Source organism: Osmerus mordax, chromosome 4 (assembly GCF_038355195.1).
Source record: "Osmerus mordax isolate fOsmMor3 chromosome 4, fOsmMor3.pri, whole genome shotgun sequence".
NCBI lineage: Eukaryota > Metazoa > Chordata > Actinopteri > Osmeriformes > Osmeridae > Osmerus > Osmerus mordax.
Genome location: NC_090053.1, coordinates 16,421,827 through 16,439,134, shown reverse-complemented (window position 1 = coordinate 16,439,134; position 17,308 = coordinate 16,421,827). Strand labels below are relative to the sequence as shown.

Below are 17,308 nucleotides of genomic sequence, written 5' to 3'. Positions count from 1 at the left end.
GTGATGATGGATTTTATGACGATGAGGATAATGTCGACACACATTACGTTCTGTCTATGTAGAACAACTAGATAGAATGTACAGTGCAGTTTTTTGGGGTTGAATTGTTCTTGCACATGTTGACTTTGTATTGTTACAACAGGGAGAAATAAAGTTTTATCTTTTCCAGTGTGTTTAAAGTCCTGTATGTGCTCTGTCTTTTTATTGTGAAATGGTTAAAACAAACAGAGAAACCTTGGACACTTCTAAGCCCAGCACATGAAAACACCATGGACTTTCTGAATTACAGACCGTCCTGGACCTCACTTTGATGAGACACACACAAAGATTGAGACAGACACGTCTAAAGAGCTGGAAGTGAACCACCTGCCAAACAGCAATGTCAAAGTCTGCTTCATTAAAAGGAGACATTGAGGTTTGTCTTCGAAGTTTCTCACAAGCTCTCTCTCCAAAGCCTACACCGTTCTATCCGTCGATGAGAGTTGGCTTTCTCTCTCATTAATCCATCCCTCTCTCTTGATTTTCCATACCAGCCATGCCAAGGCCCTTTTCAGAATGTATTTCTCTGAAACAGTTGTATCATCCGGAGAGGAGGGGGACATGGAGATGATAAAGAAGAAGAATTTGAAGATAATTGCTGCCATTCATCACCATGGAGAAGCCATTGCCTGGGTATCCATCTCCAGCCATTACAGCCGAGCAGGAGGAGAATTCACCCTACTAGCATTCACCTATTAAAAACTCATTCCAGTCCTCATCTCTATGTGGTTTCATGCCCCGGCCCACACAGGCTTCAGACCCAAGGTTAAGCTCTGTCTGTAGCATTACAGACACATTAAGTGGTTTTTAATGTTGTCGTTGGATGATTTTGCCTTAACATATTGTACTGAAGCCCCTAAGAATGCCCGAGAATGCCCCAGTCTCTGTTGAGTTTAAGGCAACATGGCCTTAAACTCAGCAAGCAAAGCCAAGTTCAGAAAGAGAACCACAACAGCAGGAACTGCCAGCTAGCTAGATATTCATGTGTCTTCAGAGTGGTTGTGTTTACTTGTGAGAGTTGAAGAAGGTCAGGATAACAATGTCTCTCATGACCAAACACATCCTCTGACGACACATGAAGAACCCCCTAGCCGGCAGAGGTCCTTCTCCTGTGCCGTTGGACCTTTGACGTCAGCTCTAAACTGAGAGGAAAAGAGGAGGAAAGTGAGGAGTAAACTCGGATGGTCATCACCGGACATGCTGAGAACAACCCCAGGCTAGCCAGTTGGAGCACTCATCAGATTCTCTGCCATGGGTGTGAGGAGAGAGAGGCTTTGTGATGTTGAAGAAGCACAGCAAACTGTCCCCGATGTTTGTTCAAGTTTATTTTTCAATTTGTAACAAGTAGAGTTAAAAGTACATGGGAATTCTCCAAGAAAATACAGCTTTTTTCCAGCTCTTTATACCTGATTTACAGCCTTTAACCAATTCTACAGAACATCATAAAATACTCATCGACATTGGCTTTTAGTGCTGCCAGATTGAAGATGTGTCTATTAAACTACCTGTGACAGGGGGTTTTGGATCACAACATCTGACTGACATTAAACTGGATGCTTGATTTCAAATGTCGACAACTGCAAATGGGAGATGTGGCAGACAACCATATGGGACACAGAGTTGAAGGAGTAGTAAATTGGAAGGTCGATACAAAACGGCGAGTGAAGAAAGCCCATTCAGCTGACCTGACAGGACACTTAAGCTGTCTGCTGAATCGAGCCATTTACATGATGAACAGGAGGCTCCACAGCAACGCCCAACACAGCTTGCTGTCCGACTTGTGACATTGAGCTTGTGACATTGCTGTAATGAGCAACTGTTTCAATAAAGAAATAAAGTACAACACAATTGTATCCTACCCTAGACTATCAGAAACTCATCTAGCAGTCTAGTAATAATGTATTTAAATTATCGCAGGGATACAAGGTTGAAGTTATTGCAATTACTGCACATAATTAAAAGGATGTATTCACACAATGTAAGCCATTTATATTACAAAACGATGTATTGAGAAATATATGCCGATTAACCTATGATGCTGTGGTTTTAACATCAAAGGTGAGTCAAGGTTTAACTTCTCCAACATGGTATGTAATGGGTGGTTGAGGCAGGGAATCCAAGGCTTCGCAGGAGACTTTTCAGACATCTCCTCATCAACTCCTTCCCCCTAGCCACGCTTCGTGCTCACTTGGCTTTGTGCCTCTTAAATAGGCCATACAGGACCCTCAAGGTGGCTGATGCATCCTGGGAGATGATGTCTATTTGAGATACAAAGTCAATTGGGGATTATCTGCTCTGCAACATCAGCAATTTGACAGCATTGTGTTTTTACTGACACTCGAGGACGACATCTATTACACAACCTGTAAAGAGGCCAGGAATGAGGTCAGAAAAACAAAATGAGATGCAATCCAATCAGTATAGAGGGTATGGTAAGATCCAAGATTGTGTGTGTGAAGCATTAATTCACTTTTATGCACTATTAAGATCAACTTCAGCTCCGGCTGAGCTAATGAATGTATTCAGAGTGTGTCTGTAGTCCCTGAACGTTGTGATGCCTTATTCCATCAGAGAGATTACCCGGTAATTAAAAGGACACAAAACTCTAATTTAATTAGTCATTTGTTCCTTGATTAAATTTAAGGTGTTGATTCAACTATTCAGCAGCTCCTAATTTGAAACTTTAGAAATTAATATTACTATGTACTGGTTGGGAAAGTATTTTCGTTAATTCATCCCAGAGCACGAACAGAAAGTTATACTGAGCATCATCCGTAAATAGCCAATAGGCGTATAGGCAATGTAAAGAAAAGGGAGTTATATGCAATGCACACACTCACCCACACATGCCTGCCTGACACACACACACATACACACACACACACACACACACACACACACACACACACGCACACACACAGACCTAATGACGGAGATTGCAATAAGATGAATAAATATCTGTATCAATCCACAGACATCGAGTTGATATAGTCCTTCTCCCGTGTTTGTCCCTGTGAAAAACTAAAAATGAACGATTATGACCTCAGACTTAGCCAGTCACCCAAAGCAAAACATATCTGATACAGATTGCTCAACAACAATCCCATTGTATTCGACAACATTTCTCAGACACACATTCAAACCCAAAGCATTGGGTCTTAACTGATCAGCACAAATCCTGTCTCTCACTTGACATTAAAACTCTGTGGCATGCCGCTATCACCTAGATAAAGTTCTCTCACACAGGAAATCTTCTGAATTATTTTGATGTTTTTGTTTCCTGAAGTACTTCTCCATGCCCTGAAAACTGCTGTAGAATGCAACCATGGTTACAGTCCTCAGCTAGATACGAGTTGCTGTCTTGATGCCAGTTGGCACTTTAAGTCATCTGGCGGCAGGAGTGACAGTATGAGGCCAGCTGTTGAAGCCGCAGAATGTCAACGCGCTTACCTTGTGGGTCAACGTTGGACACCTCCAGCTCCAGGTCATTGAGGAGGTCCAGGGCTAACGTGACATTGTGAAGCTAGGCCAGGGAAAGTACATTGAATTGACATCAAAACACATGCCACACTACAAGTGGACTTACAATGGAAAATCCTAACATCTCAGACAGGGGAGACATGGAACATGATAGCCATTAATAGCCAAATCCTTACATAGGGGACCCAAAGCCTTTGATAACAACGTAATCATTTCATTGCGACTCTCCATTCAGCATCAGTGTGTTGTGGATGCTCACCATCTCAGTGTGGCTCACGGGGGTGAGGTGAAAGTTACAGATGGGGAGGAAGAACCCCTCTAACTGCCCAATCAGCAGCAGGAGGATCACACCATCTGCAAACTACACAGGAACACAACACCGGCACAGTGATGTCACCCAGACAGGCTGAAGCAATGGCAGGGGAGTCAATCATTAGCTTTTCATTAGTAAAACGTGCTAAGGGATCAATGTAGTAAGCGATCTGTAGAAGTAACCAATGAAAACAAGGCAGGAGTAGATGTTGACTCACCTGTTTCTCCAAGTCGATCACCTGCAGACCCAGGGAGGACAAGTTCTGGTTGACAAAGTGCAGAATGGCCTGGAAAAAAAACGATGGCAATGTAACTATATTCATGTGGCAGAGGCTTTAATACAAAATGAAATACAGGGGGGGATTTTAACCTTTGACTGATACCTCATGTTTTGCAGTCAAATGCTCTACTGTTGAACTATACCCCACTCCCCAATCATGATCTTAGGTCTTCTGTAACTGTGTGTCGAGCAATAGATCAAGAAAAGGTTTCACTTCTGAGCATTAAGATAGATGAGGGGAAAATTCACTCCTGTTACTGCTTCAGAAATACATGTTCTGCATGTGTGAACTGAACTATTCTAAAATAGGTCTGTATTACCTTTTTCACTGTGTGCACTTTGTGCGGGTCTAGCTGAAGCAGCTGATCAATAGGATGTTCTCCTGTACAGAGACAGGCAAGGGTTACAATGGCTCAATGATGACTGGCAGTAACTACTTCAAATGGGTCCCATCTACTTGAACCGAATATTGCACTCACTGTTAGAACTACTCAGGGAGTCTATTGAATCACTGTTGACAAAGCAAGCAGATGAAAGTCAGTTCACTCAGCCATTTTATGGGAGGGGGAATAAGCAGCCCATGAATAAGCAGTTCATAGGCAGCAATTTACCAACCTTTCTTTGGTCAGGAACTCTATTTGTACGTCAGACTTGATTCCACTTCTGCTGACCTGTATGCAACAACAAAGGAATAACGAACATACCACTATACTATTCCATTTCCATGAAGATGATGAGGTCATTACTTCAAGATCTCCAGGCTCCATATACAATATTAAATCTATTTGAAACCTGGCCTCAGCTGAAGCACTTGAGATGAAACCCAAACTCACCTCAACCAGAACAACTTCCACAGTCACATTCGAAGGCAAATCTAGATCGGGCTGAAAACACTTCACCATGGCAACCAGCAGATGAAGAGTGGCCAGGAGGTCTCTGCTGTGGATGACTGACATGGACAACAGAAGAAAATAAGAAATCATTTTTCATTCTGTAAACATGAAAGCCCCCCTTTCATCTCACTGGCACAAGAAAACAAAGTAATATCCACCAGTGATGATTAACATGCTGCCCTGTAGCGCTGCCATATCCACAACAATAATCCTTCTCAGTTGGTGACAGGAAACAGACAACACCCTAGGGTGAACATCAAACCTTACCCCCGAAGCCAAACGTGTTCAAATGTATCTTGTGTACACTTTCCTCAAGGCTAAAACAACACTGTGATATGTCTGCATTGTTAAGATGATCTTGTGGTTTTTGTACAACATTTAAACAACATTGAGTTTTCGCAACATTATGGCAACCCTGTGATGTTTCTACAACATTTAGACAACATTGAGATGATAACCCAACATTAAGACAACATTGGGATGATAATACAACATCTAGAAAACTTTGTGATATTTCCTCAACTTTTAGACAACATCAGGATGTTTCTACAACATTGGGATGTTTCATCAATATTAAGACAACCTTGTGATGTTTCTACAACATTATGATGTTTCAGTAAAAATTTGACAACATTCAGATGTTCCTACAACGAGACAACATCCTGAGCATGACTCACGTTTGACGCTCCACTTGATGGTGCTCTCCTTGAGTTCTAGCCTCTTGTTGAGGGCTTCCAGAATGATCTCCAGCTTGTGGATCTGAGCAGCGCTCGTCACAGCTATCTCATCCACGGGCAGCTGCACCCCTGCTAGCCTGACTACGGACAGCACAGACACACAACAGATCAAACAACCAGAGAGAAAAACAAATCAATATGTGTGTGTGTGTTTATGTGTATATGCACATGTGTTTGTGTGTGTGTCTCACCCAAGAGATGATGAATCACCAGCCCATCAAATATGTCTTCTTCTAGATGTTGGACCACAATGTGCTCGTGCTTTAAAGAACTGTTGATCCAATCAACCAAGACCTGTAGAAGGTTTTCACTGTAGGAGTGTGTCATGTAATTGAGATGCTATGTGCTAATCTAAGGTAGCATCTAACAGAATTCCACATAACTAAGCAGCTATCCATGAACTTTATGTTTTTAGGGGTCATTCCAAGCACATCTTTTCATATCAAATTCTTTCAGAGAACTTAAGGAAATTCTACCCTCACAGATTGCATCAGGTTTTGTGATAACTCTGATCTGTCATACCATCTTCTGAGATAAAGATGTTCATTAAAGTTTCACTGATCTCACCACCTCTCTCAGCATGAGACTGCAATAGAACTCAGATGAATACATGTGTAAAGATTGTCCTCCTGATGTACTTTCTGTCATGACTGTGAAATGATCTTCAGCCCAAGACAAAGGAGAGCGTAGTGATGTTGTGTATGAAACTGTTACAAAGGCTTCTGTTTGGATAGTACAATCGTTATATCTGGATTGTGCTGTATATGGAGTATTATATTTTTCTGTCACTGTCTATGTAGACTGTATATTTTTTAACGTCTTACCTCTTTCAACTTTTCAAGTTTGGGGTCTTGCAAAGATGAGGGTTGAATGATCTTTCTCTTCTCCCCTGTGTATTAAAATTGATAATAGTTGAATTCATGACAGAATGAAAGTTAGGTTTTAGGCAAATCGATAACTGGCAAGTCGGTTAATGTCCGACTCCAAATAATAACTCACCCTGAAAACTGTCAATGGTGTCTTTCTCCTCCTGCTGTGAGTCAAACACGTTTCCCTCCATCTTTCTCTTCCTGAACAAGACATTTTTCGTAGTGCAGCTTCTGAGATTGGTTAACTTTAAATAGTTCAAACAGTTCTTGTCTGGTTTGCTAAACTCACTTCCTGTGCTCTTAGTTTACTTTCGTTTTCACTGAACATTCTAGCCAAAGTTGGTGACCCTTGCACATGTATAACATCCAGCACTGCTACTGTCTGTATTTAGCTGTGACACTTCCTCTACTTATGTCCCTAAACAGACAAACTATAAAAGAAAACTGAAAAGAAACCCATTCTGACAAAACACTAACATGAACGAGATGCACTTTGACCATGAGTCTGTCAAACTCTCCTAACGAAGTTCAGCTTTTCTGAGCATGTATTTCTTTGTGTTGCAGTCCTCTCTGAGGGAATTTCTCCGTAAGGTTGACAGAAACTCAGTGGGGTAACAACAAAATTATTTTAGAATAATCTTACCTTCAGAGCGACAGAAGTAAACAGACAGAATAAGGGAACTTCTGCTTCCTGACTGACGTCAACCCTGACACCTTCAAAAAAGCCAACACAGTGAAACTAATCTAGCCTGACAACAAATGACAACAATTTCTGAAATGTTGCATATAAAAAAGTTGCCTTCATTCAATTTGAAAACTAAAACCTAATTGAAAACTCAAAACCAAAGTCTGAAAGAAGTGCATAGCATAAATGGGAAAACAGACAAATGTGGTTCAGAAGAACGCTTCCTCTTTATGTTACTGTGGTGTAGACATATCCTGAGAGTTTCCTGATGAGGACATTCATGTCTATATGATGCATACAAGCTTGGACTCTTATTCCACCACAAGAGGAAAAGGTAAGGACACTTCACTTGATAGGACCAAACACATTCTTCTCCAACCCCACTTCTGGGCACCACAAATGAATGTGACACAGTCTTGCCCTGTGGCTACAAGGCACTCCGCACACATCTCCATTTGAGACTGGCATTATCAATGTTTTGTGGTCTGGCCCCCAGCAATCCGCAATCATCTGTAGACAGATAAAACACACGACACGCTATGCACGCTCTCTTGTGCCTACGTCAGAAAAGGAAGACCTTCCATCACCTGCGGGAAAGCACAATTTGGGGAAGGAAACGTTGCTATGGTAACCAAGGGGCACATACAAGAAAATAAAGTCTGAAAATAAAAACCATAATTCCACTGACTAAACCTGAACCGTTGGTCTTTTGAGATCTAAGCTTGCGATCACAAAGAACAACAAGCCACCAGACAAGTGGGACACGTACCATTAAACAGAACACGTTCATCTGCGGACATGGTTGAAACGTTGAAACATTTATTTCTTGACGGTCACATCCACAGGCTAACAACAAGAGAGCAGCTTTCCTGCTGAAACACGTACATCTCCTCTGCTTCTCATCCCAACTTGACTCACAGCCTCTCAATAATTCAACCTGGGTCTAAAATGCATGAGAGGGTCTCTTTGCTCTGGGGCTGCACTGTGTTCAGAGCAGGAGGAAGCTCCACTGAGACCACTCTGAAAGGAGGATTACTGAAAAGCTACTCCGTGGCCCGCTCCGTGGCTCGGAGAATAACATGGCACTTAAGGCAGAAGGCAACAGTGCTAGCAACAGCTAGGAAATACGGCTCTACAATCAGTTGGGAGCATTCTGAGAGACGGGGGTCGAGGGTCGGAGATGGTGTATGTCATATTAATTTTCATATCAGAAATACAATATTCAGCAAGCCATTCAAGCAGTGAATCACAGTCATAAGCAGTAGTGGCTCTTTGCATAAAATAACTCGGGGTGTTCTTCAGTTCATAATAACATGGCAAACAAGGGCATCCATATTCTTCCCAGTGCTGACACAGTTCCAGCACGTAGCAAAAGATTGGACGGGGTGCGGCTTAGCCTTAGCATACAGAACGTCTTAAATAAATACTGACATTTAGAGTGATTAAATACTAACATTAAGAGACTCCTCAGGCCATTCCACCTGGATCTGTCCAAGTCCAACACAACGCTCTAGTGAGTACAGAGCACAAAGAAAGTATCCTGTATCCAGTATCATGTTTTCTAGGATATAGTCCCAGTGTGAACTCCGGGTCCAGATTTCCATAGCGTGTGGATTTAGAGGAGGTTCCACCTTCTGTTATAAGCAGTGTCCATCCATGGCTTATTCAGAGTTCTTGTAGTTGGTGAACAGGTTGTACAAGACCCTCAGAGTGGACTTCAGGTTCAAGTTGACGACGTCTGTAAGAGAGATATGATGTGATAAGTCATATGAGGTGGTTTATTGAGGACTTGGGAATGTTTAGTGAGCGAGTCACTAAGAGACCATTCTCTTCTCCGTCAAGACAAGGCTGCCCCCTGCTGGACACCTGCACACCATAACATACTTGCGTTTACATTTTACATGTTATTCATTTAGCAGAAGATTTAACTGCATCAGGGTTATAAAAAGTTATATGTTATGAATCATTTGAATCCTCAAAGGCCACATAGAATTGATCTGCAGTCTCTTATGTGGTACTTCCTGTGAATGACCCCTTCTCACCTTCGGGTCTAGCTTTGGGTTTCTTCAGTCCTCCATCTTGCATCAGCTCAAAGGCAAACGCCACATTGTGGACCTGCAGGAAACAGGCAATAGAATCCCAATGGGAAATCGGCAAATAAACAGCAACAATGATGATAATTTTTTTTTTTCAAAGACAATGTCTTTGTAATAAACTCACCTTCTGTTCAAAGCTCTCTGGCGTCAGGAAAAAGTTGTAGAGGGGGACAAAATAGTCTTCCAGCAGCCCCATTAACAGCACCAGATACACACCATCAGCAAACTACACAACAGATAACACAAGAGAGGACACACAAGAAAGCACAGCAAATATGTTTCATCTTCCAAAGATGCAAAAATGATTAATTGCATTTTATTGTAAATTATATTTGTTTAGCAGACACTTTTATCCAAGGTGACATACAAAAAGTGCATAAAGTAAGTAAAGGAGGAGATCAGATGTGCATCTTTCTAACAGTAAGTGGGAGTCATTAGAGATGTATTACTTGACGTCCCACCTGAGACTCCAGCTCTGTCACCTCAAGGTTCAGCTTGTTCAGGTGTTTGTTTACAAATGTGATGAGCGACTGGTGAAAGGAGACAAAACGGCACGTGAATCACTGAGAAAACAAAAACTGTGGAAACAGGAAGTCGGATGACTTACCTTTTTGACAACGTTGAGTTTGTCAGGGGCGTGATCCAGGAGTGTGTCAAAAGCATCCCTATCTAACATTAAATGAAAGGTGGAATCAAATGAATGCTAACATTTAAACGGACCACTCATTAATCAGTAATCGAACAGAAGTAACTTACCAAATCGACCCATCATCATCCTAGAAAAAGAAAACACATGAGGTAGAGTAATACCCTAACCACCAACACTAACAACTACTTGTTTTCACTACAGGTAGAATAAAAGAACAACATCACAGCTCTTTTCTGCGACGTCCACACTGGACCTTGGATAAGGACACCCAACGTGTCTTACTCTGTAGTGCTAGTTAGCTCCTTGGTCACATGAGACGTCTGCAGTATGCCCTCTCGTTTCTGTCTTCCCAAGAAGGGGTGGGGGAACAAAACAACGGGTTCAATATACCTTACACGGCAGCCAAAGTAGCCAAAGTAACAAAACTTGGTCAGCCAGGTGTCAGCCAGAACTGTGTAGGTGTGTTTCCTCACCTTGACCACCACCACCTGTACAGACACGTGCTCAGGCAGCCGAATGGGAGCCAGGAAGTGCATAGCAAGGGCCACCAGCAGGTAGATGATGGACACCAGGTTTTTAGAATGGATAGCTGTAAAGAACAGCCAGAAGAAGGCACTATTGGGACTCCATATTCCACAAAACTTGTCTGTCCTGTATATCTTCTCAGCCAAAAACTACATTTCAAGATAAGGTACAATGCGAACGACAAAGAGTGATCGTTTTTGATGGAATATCATTACAAAAGCAGACTTTCAAAGTCACATTCATAAAGAACAACTGAAAGTGCATTATAGCAGGATGGTTTCTGATTGAATGACACACAGAATGTGGCAACGGCTGCATGGAAGCCCGTGGTCCAGAGGTCAGGCTACAGCAGTCAGCGAACAGACGTCCACTCACAGTCCACACTCCACTCGATGGACCATCCGTGAGGCTGGAGCTGCTCGTTCACGGCCTCCAGAACCATCTGGAGTTTTTGCTTCTGGCCGATCTCAGACTGGGTCACCTCCGCTACGTTCAGCTTCCTTCCACACAGCTTCTCTGCCATCAGGATGAGGAAGAAACAAAGGCCAACATTTTCAGATGGCTACTCACAGCCACAGACAAAACACAGGATATAAGACGAAGGCACATACTAAAATATTTCCTCACATAAACGTATACATTAGGCATAGAGAATACAGCCCCACAAACATCTCTACACACTATCCAAATCCATCTATTTCTTACCAAATAACTTCTGAAGCACTTGCCCATCATAGCAATCTTCTTCCAGGTCTTTGACAATGATTCTGTCCTCTTCCAGCTCATTGTTGATCCAATCAATAAGTACCTGCACACACACACACACACACACACACACACACACACACACACACACACACACACGCAAACACACACACACACACACACACAGAGACAGGATCAGAACTCCGATCGATATCAAAACACACCCTAACACTGGGGATACTGAGGGCTGTGACCTACCTTCTGAAGGTCTTTGAATTTAGGATTTTCTCTGGATGTTGGGTCCAGCATGTTCCTCTCTGCATTCTCTTCTAGCAAAGACATGACAGAGAGCAACTCTTAGCTGATGAGCCAAAGAAAGACAGTGGAACATACAATACACACAGATGGAGAGTGTGTCTTACACATTTACAGTTTTGAAATGAGTAACTCCTTTTATCGGTCACATACATAAGCCCCCCCCCCCCCACACACACACAGCTTCCCATCAGTCATCTCTAAACATAGTAAGTGATTCGGAAAAAAAGGGTGTTGTCCTCGCTCCACCCTTCATGCACTGCTCTTCTCTTGTTTCATTTCCTCCTCCTGAAGTCACTCACGGTAGTCAGTCCCCTCCTATCAACCAGTCACCATCAGTCACCTCTTGCCTGGTCGCTCATCATCGTGCCCGGTAGCTGGGAGTTACTTTGCGATGCGGCTAAGTAAATACAGACTATTCCTTGAAACTTACCGCTGAAACACGTTTCGAACTGTGCACCTCTGATCTTTGATCTTCAGTTGTACTTTATAGGTGAACTATTTATAAGTTGCTGAAAATAGTGTTTGTGTTGTATTTAACAGCAATTGGCGTTTGCCTGTTGGTTACCTAGCAGCGTGTCCTCAGGGTGGATTTCGGTCCCAGAGGGCAGCATGGGGGCATTGATGGCATTCTTCCCCTCTTCAGTGAGGTCACTCACTGGGGACAGGCAGGGGAGTGAGACACCATTAGATACATAAACATTCTCGGGGAGAGAAAGAGAATGCGGGAGACAGAGAGGAGAAAGAGAGAGAGGGAAAGGAAGATAGAGAGAGTGAGAGACAGTGAGAGAGAGAGAGAGACGGAGAGAGAGTGAGAGAAAGAGACGGAGAGAGAGTGAGAGACACAGAGAGCGCTTCAGTGTACCTCCTACTCAGCTGTTTGTTGGTCACTCATGCCACACTCATCCCTGAACGCATCATCACCCTCCTCACCTCCTGGGTACTGTAGGTCTTTACTTCTGTAGTTCTATACCCTATTAACACCATCTGCTACAGCCTATACGTGCGAGTACATGCATATCGCCACCAAGTACCAAGGGACAATTAGGCACTTACCCACTGCAGGGTAACCAATCAACCAGTCCATTCTGTACAGTGAGACAAATCCATTATGAAATTGGAAAAGCAAAGGCAATGTTGAGTATAAAGAGTTTTGCGTTTTGGAGTCGGACCATTGCTTCAGTATGGTATAGCTGTAGCATAGATCCTTTCTTAGATGCAAATGGCAAGCCTTCCCAGTCAAGCCTATCTGTTTGGGATTTCTCTAGCTCTGTCTCTGGGGGTTATAGATCAAATACTGGCCTTGTACCCTAGCAGACGCAGTCCTTTCATCTTCCTAAACATTAAGGGCTGCGTTCAACAGAGCCAACCCAAGTCTGTGACTAAGAAGCCGCTTTAATGGAGAATCTACCAATACATTCACTCAACCCAGCACTCGCTTTGATTTGTGTCTGGTACCAGTCACAGGGAGTTGATTTCCCAGCCAGAGCCTAATCTCACCGCTTCAGACAAACTATCTATGCTTAATCTATGTCTGGGGAAAGGATACAGAGAGTGGAGAGTCTGGGTGGAGTACTCTCTACAGATTTAGTCTGATCCGTTGTTTACCACCAGTCCTTGCCAGAGGGTAAACAGTGTGGCTGCATCAAAACACAGATCAGTATTTCCTTCATAATTACAGGCCTGTCCGCCTTTAATCGTAATAGAGCCATTTCCCTGGCTGTGTCCAGTCCATCTGTCTCTCTTACTGTGTTCAGTGCCTCTGACCCTCTGGCTGTGTCCAGTCCATCTGTCTCTCTGGCTGTGTTCAGTGCCTCTGACCCTCTGGCTGTGTCCAGTCCATCTGTCTCTCTGGCTGTGTTCAGTGCCTCTGACCCTCTGGCTGTGTCCAGTCCATCTGTCTCTCTTACTGTGTTCAGTGCTTCTGGCCCTCTGGCTGTGTCCAGTCCATCTGTCTCTCTTACTGTGTTCAGTGCTTCTGGCCCTCTGGCTGTGTTCAGTCCATCTGTCTCTCTTACTGTGTTCAGTGCTTCTGGCCCTCTGGCTGTGTCCGAGCCACACTGGTCCATTAGTAGCACCAGCATTGTCTCACACGTCCTTGCCAAAAGCAGTAGTACAAAACATGTAGACAAACACTGCAGCAATGAAAAGGTTCCCACATATTTTGCGGAAACACCATCTTCCGACAATCTGCTATATTGGTTGTATTTATATATGTATATATATAAAAACCTCAAAAACCTTATGACAAATAAGATTTTTTCTAAAGATCTTAAAATGTTACAAATATGGCCCATGTAAAGTATTTCTCTCATCAACGATGAGGCGGAATAAGGAACAGCATTACAGTCCATGCAGGCACAGAGGTAAATACAATACAATAGGTTGTAAATCATGCTTCCTATTCATGGTTCCCTCGAAGCCCTTTAGTGACCTCAAACACCATTACAACCATATCAACAAAACTACCTTGTTTCTTCCTCTTGGTCCCACACAGGAGTCCAGCCATGTCCACAAATATACAGCCCTTGGAACGGAGTTAGCAGCTCGTGAAGGTGTGTGTGTGTGTCTGTGTACATGGGGTGCAGCCGGTGGGTCTAGGCAGCGGCAGAAGCGTCATCGCGTGTTTATTTCTGTCACAAACCCCCACCCACCCATGCGGTCTGGTTACAAGAGAGGGGAGAGAGAGAGAGAAGATGTGTGTGTTGTGCGTGCGCACGCACGTGTGTGTTTATGAAGGGAGAGGGGAGGTCTTCGAGAAAGGAAGAAGAAGTAGTAAAGCACAGCATCGGATCCCTGTTATACTCCAAAGTGGAAACAGAACTTGGCAACCTGGACTGGACAGAGGACCTGGAGACGCTGCAGCTGGCAGGTAGCATGTCTACAGCACAACAGGCTAACATTTTTCTGTTATCAAATTTTTTTTTTAATGTTATCTTCACTTAACTAATGTGTAGGAAGCCCAGATGGCAAACATTTAGATATGCTGGAAGAAGGAACACATTTAATTAGCTTTGCTTCATTAGATAATCAATCATGCAGGACATGTAGCCCTCTTAATTGAATTACAATAACTCAATTCTAACCCAAGGCCTTCTCGAGGTATAAATCGTTTTACAGCTTTGTTGCAGGCATTGTGCAAAACATTGTGCAAGGCAAGCATTGTGCAAAACTAAATTCATTAGCAGAGTAGTCTGAGGCAATGACCTCAGTCACAACAGCAAAAACACCAGCATTCAAATGCATAGTCCAAAGCTTGTCATGGTGCACATCTATTCAAATCTACCTTTACACATTTCCCTCCAAGTTTTACCCAGAAGAGTTCCAATGCTACCGAATGGGACATGATGTGTAACATGGAGGATATGGTGCAGTGTGGAGACAGAGCTGGCCTTAAATTAGCCCCTGGGTATTCATGCCAGCAATGATCAGGAGGACTGACTAAACATCCACAGTCATACATTCAGTGTCACATGCCAGGAGCGATGACACAGTCACACCACTAGGGGCTTCTCGGGTGGCCCAGAGAGACACTGTCCCACCCCGGACCACAAACTGGGTGTGAAAGTTACTAAAACGTTGTTCATAGAGAGCCTAGAGGTCATTTATTATTGTTGCAGTCATTCAAAACACTACTTATAAATTGTATCAACGCTGATATGTAGAATAGATCATAGTAACTAAGACCAGTAGCTAAAATAGCTTGAGTGTATAATATCAACTGAGCAAATTTTGTGGAAAAACCCTCCTCTCTTCCCAAGCTTAACCTAGGACAATGCTTGAATCAAACAGTCCTTAATTATCCAACAATAATTCACAGAAAACACTGTGTAAGTATATACCTGTATAATCTGGGATACACAAAAAGAGACTTACTTGCTGTAAATAAGTGGTCTGTACACTACAAGGGTTTGGGAGCATTAGTCTTCTTTTCTTAAAATAAAAACACACTGCAAGTGAACTCCCATCCTTCCTTTTTAATAGAGACAGTGACTTGCACTTTCATAGCCCCTTTATCACTTGCCTGTCCATTGCGAGTGAGTGACACTATCATTTGAGGAAAAAAAGACACACTTCCCTTCAGTTTATCTGGAGACAACGGCCATTGTGAGTTCTGGCACTACAGGAATCTGAGAAGTTCCACAGTTAGCTGTAATCGTACAACCTTGCTCATCTATTTGCCACAGTCTGTGGTTACTTCCCCAAATCTGAAAGCATCAGCTGGAAAAGTGGGTTCTTTGTGAATTCTGTTATGGCTAATGCTGTTCTCCCAATATATTCAGAAATGTAAGTAGGCCTATATATATATATATATATATATATATATATAGTTAGATAGTTGCGACATATAGTCTTGGGATTGGCTCTCATCACATTCTCCATACCGGGGCAGTCTAAACACAGCTATGACAGCACCAGGGAGTTTTGTGTTCCACTCCTCTCTTTCTGGTACAAGCGGCCACATCACCTATAGAATTGTTGTGTTGACTTGGAATTTATTGGGGTTTCCCATTCTCCTACTGTTTGAGCTCCTTATGAGGAGAATGACAAACACATGGCTGGGAACACACACACACAGACACACAAACACACACACATATAGGCGTCAAACCTTGCAGCTGTCCATACTAGACAGAGGGGGGAGAAGGGAGGTGGTGGTGAGACTTCAAACAGCATGGTAAATAAATAACAGAGATAGCGCAGTATAAAAGTTTAAAACCCCAAAAGCTAATTATCATTCTAGACCAAACAAAAACTGGAGGTAATCCTATTACAGCTTATCTTCATAACCTTGCATTCCTGGCAAGGGTGACATGTATCTATTTATGTGTATTACCTCATGTGGAATGCCAGGCAGCTTTCTTTGTGAGTGTCTCACGCACTCTTTCTACAATTGAACCGTCTACAGTTCTCTAAAATTAGCTTTATTCACTTAACGGAAATTAAACCCTAGCCTACTTCATAATCATAGTCATGGAATTGGGTGAAAGCCATACATGTTGGATAATTATAGATCATATATAATTTGCACTCAATTTGTATAGTAGGTCCATGCAAATGTAGACAACTATTCATTATGCTTTAAAGCTATTTAACGATAGCTCAAGAAAATGTTGATACAGAACCATGGACAGTTACTTGCAAATAACCTACGTAATCATACTATCCATATCGATGACAACTACGGCCGATTATTTAACAGCTCTCAGTTACCTTCTTTACACTTTTTCTTTCGAACCAGCGTTCCTCCTAGTTTCCCAAGAAAAGATTCGTCTTTTTTCATCTTGCCCGACTGTGAGGTTGCAGATCTAGATGGAGCTGCAGACATCTTCGTACAACTGTTTGCGACTGTAATCTAATTCAATATGAAAGCCCAAAACGGATTCATTCAGTAACACCTGGATTTCGCAGACCTAAAAATAAACTCGTAGCCTTAAGGTCTTGAAATCTACTTTACAGTCACCGGAGACGGCAACAATAGGGTAGAAAGAGAACACCGATTGTTTGGCATCAGTATTCCCGGATGACTCATTGTATGGGAAGGCTATGCTTTTATCTACCGTACCCCACAGCGCCAGTCAATGGCTGGATGAAGGATAAAGCAGGCTATCCCGTGAAAGCGAGGGAGGATGACCGTGGGAGAGCCTGTGACCACCTGCCATGATGCATATCTTTGGGTGTGTTTAACACAACGGCTGACTTAACAGAGTTAGCAGACATTT

The 17,308-nt window shown here is 42.8% G+C and overlaps 2 protein-coding genes across 6 annotated transcripts; both read right to left on the bottom strand.

Annotated features, from left to right (window-relative positions):
* Nucleotides 1-1,361: 1,361 nt before the first annotated feature.
* Nucleotides 1,362-7,436, bottom strand: parvg (parvin, gamma). Its single transcript, XM_067234300.1, has 13 exons — nucleotides 7,254-7,436; nucleotides 6,741-6,811; nucleotides 6,566-6,630; nucleotides 5,933-6,035; nucleotides 5,682-5,822; nucleotides 4,945-5,060; nucleotides 4,727-4,782; nucleotides 4,591-4,622; nucleotides 4,432-4,493; nucleotides 4,050-4,118; nucleotides 3,779-3,880; nucleotides 3,490-3,562; nucleotides 1,362-2,297 (listed from the first exon to the last, which is right to left on the bottom strand). Exons 2-13 carry the CDS (start codon nucleotides 6,799-6,801, stop codon nucleotides 2,224-2,226), a joined length of 954 nt encoding a protein of 317 aa, XP_067090401.1. The 5' UTR covers nucleotides 6,802-6,811; nucleotides 7,254-7,436; the 3' UTR covers nucleotides 1,362-2,223.
* A 658-nt stretch (nucleotides 7,437-8,094) lies between these two features.
* Nucleotides 8,095-17,010, bottom strand: parvb (parvin, beta). Of its 5 annotated transcripts, none has more exons than XM_067234294.1 (13): nucleotides 16,800-17,010; nucleotides 12,154-12,243; nucleotides 11,529-11,599; nucleotides 11,271-11,373; nucleotides 10,941-11,081; nucleotides 10,514-10,629; nucleotides 10,323-10,381; nucleotides 10,148-10,167; nucleotides 9,999-10,060; nucleotides 9,853-9,921; nucleotides 9,516-9,617; nucleotides 9,338-9,410; nucleotides 8,095-9,033 (listed from the first exon to the last, which is right to left on the bottom strand). In XM_067234294.1, exons 1-13 carry the CDS (start codon nucleotides 16,912-16,914, stop codon nucleotides 8,957-8,959), a joined length of 1,098 nt encoding a protein of 365 aa, XP_067090395.1. In that variant the 5' UTR covers nucleotides 16,915-17,010; the 3' UTR covers nucleotides 8,095-8,956. The 5 variants fall into 5 exon arrangements, with proteins under 5 accessions (XP_067090395.1, XP_067090398.1, XP_067090396.1 ...); XM_067234297.1 differs by lacking the exon at nucleotides 16,800-17,010 and adding an exon at nucleotides 15,462-15,480; XM_067234295.1 differs by lacking the exon at nucleotides 16,800-17,010 and adding an exon at nucleotides 14,055-14,167.
* Between the last annotated feature and the right edge of the window lie 298 nt (nucleotides 17,011-17,308).

What these genes read in the sequence shown, in the direction of transcription:
- parvb (XM_067234294.1), bottom strand. Translation starts at nt 16,914, where the DNA reads ATGTCTGCAGCTCCATCTAGATCTGCAACCTCACAGTCGGGCAAGATG. An exon ending in CCCTGAGGACACGCTGCTAG is followed by an intron (nt 11,600 to 12,153) that starts GTAACCAACAGG and finishes TGTCTTTGCTAG; the next exon opens with AAGAGAATGCAGAGAGGAAC. An exon ending in AATTCAAAGACCTTCAGAAG is followed by an intron (nt 11,374 to 11,528) that starts GTAGGTCACAGC and finishes GTGTGTGTGCAG; the next exon opens with GTACTTATTGATTGGATCAA.
- parvg (XM_067234300.1), bottom strand. Translation starts at nt 6,801, where the DNA reads ATGGAGGGAAACGTGTTTGACTCACAGCAGGAGGAGAAAGACACCATT. An exon ending in AACTTGAAAAGTTGAAAGAG is followed by an intron (nt 6,036 to 6,565) that starts GTAAGACGTTAA and finishes AACCTTCTACAG; the next exon opens with GTCTTGGTTGATTGGATCAA. An exon ending in CTCCCTGAGTAGTTCTAACA is followed by an intron (nt 4,494 to 4,590) that starts GTGAGTGCAATA and finishes GTCTCTGTACAG; the next exon opens with GAGAACATCCTATTGATCAG.